General features: G+C 44.1%; 1 protein-coding gene across 1 annotated transcript; it reads left to right on the top strand.

The window, feature by feature from the left end:
• Window positions 1–1121: 1121 nt before the first annotated feature.
• flrt1a (fibronectin leucine rich transmembrane protein 1a) lies at window positions 1122–3185 on the top strand (the record flags this gene model as incomplete). Its single annotated transcript, XM_079248210.1, has 1 exon — window positions 1122–3185. The coding sequence occupies one exon, from the start codon at window positions 1122–1124 to the stop codon at window positions 3183–3185; it is 2064 nt and encodes a 687-aa protein (XP_079104336.1).
• Window positions 3186–5824: the final 2639 nt, after the last annotated feature.

Below are 5824 nucleotides of genomic sequence, written 5' to 3'. Positions count from 1 at the left end.
GACTCACTCTGACAGATCACCTCGGATTTGCGAGCTAATCGATATCGCAGCCTGGCCGTGTTTGCGTCTGCGTAGGCCCGAGCAGTTTGACTAATGATGCTGGTTATTGAAGACCTTGATGGGCTCAAGTTGTCACTAAAGTGTTACAATGTACCAGTTTCCAAATCTCTGTGGTCAATTCTGTGTTTACTGTAAACGGTGTGTCTCAGTTAATCAGTAACAACAACAAATCATGATGTCAATCAAGGTCTGACTACGGCTTAGGTACATCCCCACTGAACAGTTATGGTGACTGCAACCAGTTAATTAGCTGCCGAATCAGATCACATCTTTGCAATGCTGTTTTACGGTACTTGTGTGACGCCCTGACTGCCTCATGACCACCGTTGTGCACTAAACATGCTCTTCCTTCTCTGGAATGAAAAGTATCTTCAGCTTTGTCTGGCTGACGCAGCCATCTGCAAGCAGATCCTAATGTTGTTATGGAGCCTCACAAGATCTCTTAAATAATTTAGAAGTGAAGGGTATTCCAGTGGAGACTTCATATTTACTCGCAAGGTTTAATTGTAAATGTGAGATTGAATTAGTCAGTCTCAGTCTCTTTACTTGAGACAAAGTATTCGCTCTGATGTTAATATTCATAGCACAGCAGAGTTCACTTTTAAAACTATTTGCAATTTTGAAATAACTTCTGCTTATTGTTGCCTGTGCAGATGTCCTTTTAGCTTTTAATCAATGTCTTTGTTGGGACTCCTTAGAGATCCATACATGAGCACACATCCTCATGATTATTACTATTGTTAATTGTTCAATAACACAAACTCTGAGAGCAAGATGCCACTCTTTAAAAAAGTACCTATGCTATGTTATTTGAATCTAATCCTGTTTTTTTTTTCATTGGAGAATGAAGTCGAACCTTTAAAATATACTGTTTAATATTTCCAACCTCATTAAACATAATAGGAATCGTCTCAGTTTTCACCTGCAACCATTATCTAACCTATTTGTGCATCAGAGCTAACTGTTATGTTCTCTTTCTCTCTCAGGGTGGAGGTCGCAGGATTCCAGCTCAGTGCAGCAGTTTGAGGATTATTACAACACTTGGATAGGAGACAGCGCTGATGTTTAACATAATGGCCCCTGCATGCAAAGTCAAACTTGGTGCCTGGCTCTTCATGCTGTTTCTGTGCTTGACAGTCCATGCTGGCATGCTTCAGTTTGCTGCTGCCACCATACAAGGATTCATTGGAGATATAGATATGACATGCCCATCTGTATGCAGGTGTGATGAGGATTTTATCTACTGTAACGATCGCGGACTAAGCTCCATCCCATCACTGCCTCCTTCTGCATCTGTGCTCTACCTTCAGAACAACCACATCAACAACCCAGGCCTTCCCACCTCATTGGAGCGCCAGCTTACTGTCCGTGTGGTCTACCTCTATGACAATGAACTGGATGAATTTCCCATGCACCTGCCGCCGTCTGTGCGTGAGCTGCATTTGCAAGACAACAACATCCGCACTATTCCTCGCAGTGCACTGGCTCGGATGCCCTTGCTGGAGAAGCTCCACCTGGATGACAACTCCATTTCCACAGTTTCCATTGAAGATCAGGCCTTCGCCGACAACCCACGGTTGCGCTTGCTTTTCCTTTCACGCAACCACTTGTCCAGTATTCCCTCAGGTCTACCTGCATCGTTGGAAGAACTGCGCCTAGATGACAACCGGATCTCCACTATCCCAACCCATGCCTTCCGAGGCCTGACCTCACTTAGATGTCTTGTCCTAGATGGGAACCTTTTGGCAAACCAGCGCATTGCAGATGACACATTCTCTCGCCTTTCTAACTTGACCGAGTTGTCCTTAGTGCGTAACTCCCTTCAGACACCCCCTGTCAACCTGCCCAGCGCCCATCTGCAGAGACTGTCCCTCCAGGACAATGCCATGACTCATATGCCGCGTGGTTCCTTGGATGGCATGCATAGGTTGCAGAGGCTCGACTTGTCAGGAAACAACTTAACCACATTACCAAGGGGGCTGTTCAAAGATCTTGACAACCTCGGTCAATTGCTTGTACGGGGAAATCCTTGGCACTGTGGCTGCAACCTGCGCTGGCTGTATGACTGGTTGCAAGCTCGCGGTAACTCTATCACTGTCCGAGGTCTAACCTGCCATGGGCCTGACAGGGTGCGAGACATGCCGTTGATTGATCTGAATAGTGAGATGGAGGAATGTGAAGTAGTGAGGATCACAGGGACTAAAGACAAAGTAGCTTTATCTGGAGCTGGAGCTGAGAGTGCTACCACCAACACCCCTCCACAAGGTTCTCTCTTCACCCTGCGCTCGAAGCGACCCGGTCTAGGTTTTCCTGACTCTGGCTTGGACTACACTCTCAGCAGCAGTGGTGTGGGAAAAAGCTTGGCCCTAAATGTGAAGCCTCTCTCTCACAACAGTGTCCGTGTTACGTGGAGCGTGGCTCAGCCGAGCTCCTCTTTCAGGCTGAGCTGGCTCCGACTTGGTACAGGAAATGCCATGGGATCCATTACAGAGACGCTGGTCCGAGGTGATCGTCGGGAGTATCTGCTTACCTCCCTGCAACCACGCTCCAGCTACATCATCTGCATGGTGCCACTGCCCGCTAGTTCAGAAACCAAAGGCACAATTTCTGGAGACACTGACTCCGATGAAGCTCTAGTTTGTGCGAAAGCTGAAACATCAGAACTTAGCCCGACAGAGGAGGAGAATGATGAAAACTCACAGCAGATCATAGCGCTGCCCCTTGCAGGGATTATAGGTGGGGCTACTGCCACTGTATCTCTGGCTCTAATTTTTGGTGTGTTTTGTTGGTATGGACATAGAACTGGCCATTTGTGTACGCGTGACCACTATACTCGCAGCAGCTCGAGAAAAAGCAAAAACTATGACGATTACATTGAGTCTGGCACCAAGAAGGACAATAATATCTTAGAGATTCGTGGCCCTGGGTTCCAGATGACACCAATGGCAGCTTGCCAGCCAATGCAGCCGAAGCCCTTGCGAGAGGATTACATCATTCATACCATATTCCCTTCCAATGGCACTGGCCTTTACAAAGGCTCTAACCATGTTTCCAATGCAGGACATGGCACCAACCGTGGCTACAGAGAAGGAGGAATCCCAGATATAGACTATTGTTACACATGATGCATTGCACCAGATGCTGCTCATAGTGTAATTGGTGAACTGTATAGATGCACAATTTCCCTTGGCATGTACACTTCTGAAGCACCCCTCTGTGCCTTCTTCTTCTGGTCTCCCATTCCAAATGACTCGCTGTTCACTGGATGTGATTAACTGGAACTAAAACAGTGTGGGAACAGTCCGCTGCAGGGGGCGGCAGCCAATGCCCCAGGTGTAAATGCACAGCTGAGTGTTTCTTCACCATCTTAGTAATGGCCTGTGTAAGATTCCCTTTTTTTTTGCTCTTTCCCTGTGACATATAGGCAAAGAATGTATTTCCAGTGGAAAGGTCAAGCTTAACATGGGTGCAGGTAGAGTTCCTCTTTCGCACATGCGAGCCACAGCAGACAGTTCAGAATGGATTCGGCAATGAAGAGAAAAACAGACATTTTTGGTACTCATTTCTTGCTCACCAGTCACATACAGTATATAGTCTTATTAATTCATTGTTCCAAATGCCTCAACTATATTAATGTGCCCTACCAGCTATCCGAGGAAAGGGCTTTGTAAAGCTGTGAATTGTTCTATTTCAAACAACCCAATAACCACTTGTCTTAAGGTAGGTTTGTTTTTACCTTATCCAGTAGTTGGCATTTTTAAGATCTTCTAAGGGCTGGTCAGCCTTGGTTATACCTCTTGAGATCGTCCACCAGAGATCAGTATTGCAGTGTTGCATCAGAATAAATGCAGCACAAGAGTGTAGATAATTACTTCGATACCGGCAGGGCTGTGTTTGGAAAAGGGTTTGCAATTTTTATCAGTGGTATGTTAAGTAATGAAAAACTGCACAGTTGTTTTTCTTTATTTATTTTTACCCCTTTATGAAATGGGTTTTTATCTCTGCTTGAAAGGCTTGTTTTTATTTTCACCCCCATGTTTGTCATTATTGACAAAACCCACCTCTTGATGGAAACTCTCGCTTTGTTTGATCAAAAAAAGGTTAAGAAAAGAAAAATTATATTAATGGCTGTCTGCAGGTTTAGTTAAAAGTGTCAAGAGTTGATTTTTTTTTTTTCTTTACTGGGATTGTTTGTGTTATGATGTAATTTTAAAGTTAGACGTCACCCAAAGACGAGCATGTCAGCCCACTGAGACTTTAGAAACCAACTCCAGCTGCTCTTTTCCAATGTGTCTGTGTGTTTTATGTCTTCAGTTGCTGGTTTTTGTTTGGAAAATGTTTCTTCAACGCTTCGACAAACTGGACAAATTACAGATGTGGAGCCTCCTGCTGGAGGCAGACTCTTTCTGCGTGAACTTCGAAATGAGGCCGAGAACTGTGAGTGCAACTGAGGAGACTCAAACCGCAACACTGTTGACCTACACTGTGGGGCGGCGGCCGAGCTGTGCGAGCGGGTGGGTGGCTCGGATGGACAGGTGGGGGGAAGAAAGCTTGGATGTGGGGTGACTCATCATGATTGGAGTTTACCAATGTTTGTTTTAGCAACGTAAAAGGCCTCCAATCATTCCACCTCTTTTATTACTGAGCAGCACTAAAAATGTAAATGTATCAGCACTTAACAGGGAATGGGGATAAATGTAATGACAGGCGCGGGGAGACAGAGGGTAAGGAAACATCCCCATGTACTCACAGAGATACAAAATTGATGGCTCCTGCACAGTCGGGTTCACCCATGCATAAATCTGTTTATTATACCTGGCTCTTACCCTTGGGTTTAATATTGTCTATCAGTTGTTTACCACTGTGTTGCTTCCAAAGGAGAAACCAGTTGTGCTTCCTTGACTGTTCTGTCGGGCAGAGTTTTTACACTCATGTCAGACAACAAGTCAGTGGAATGTATATTTTAACTTGCACCCAATTTTTTTTTTTTTTTTTTTTTTTTTGGCTTAAACAAGTCTTACTGGCCTGGCTTATTCTGTTTTTTGGGAATGTTGTTCTAGTGTTATTGTTATTTTATAGTGGGTCTATTAAAGATGCATATGTCCTCTTCATTTGTATAAATAAACCATGGCCACCACAGCCACATCAATATTTTTTTCTGGTGAAATAATAGAAAGTAATGGTGCCATAATGTTACGTTTAAACAAACAAACAGACAAAACAAACAAACAAAAAAAAAACTATGTGAATTGGAGTATGTGTGAACTTGCTTTATAAAGTCATCTTCTGAGGGGAATCAATAAAAGTTTTATAATCTTGTTATTACTGCAACCTGTTATTTTACCCGTTGACGGAGCATAAGTGAGGACAAATTTCGACTAATATGATTTCCAAGCAGAAACCAGACCCATGCTTTGGTTTTTATTTTGACTTGGATATTGAGTAGTGGTGCGATAAAACCAACAGAGGTGGAACAAGAAGCCTGGAAGCTGCAGAGGCTGTGCGATTTAGCTGAGAGGACTCGTTGAACTTGCTCATATCTGGCATTAAACTGTTTCTTGAGATCCAAGCAGAAGTGGACAGTGCTTTGTTCAGGTGTGAATAAACTGGAAATTTATTTTGAGATCAGATTGCTACAACCAAACCTGGAAGACGTCCGAGCCGAATGTGACTTTATTCTGTTCGCAGTGTGTCTGAGAGCATGTCCATGGCAACATTAAAGGATAATCAATAAAAACTGGGTTCTTATGGCTACTATTAGCCA

The sequence above is a fragment of the Telmatherina bonti genome (genome assembly GCF_933228915.1).
Source record: "Telmatherina bonti genome assembly, chromosome: 10".
Taxonomy (NCBI): Eukaryota; Metazoa; Chordata; class Actinopteri; order Atheriniformes; family Telmatherinidae; genus Telmatherina; species Telmatherina bonti.
Note: the sequence above shows the minus strand (reverse complement) of the source record. Positions and strands in the feature narration are given on the sequence as shown.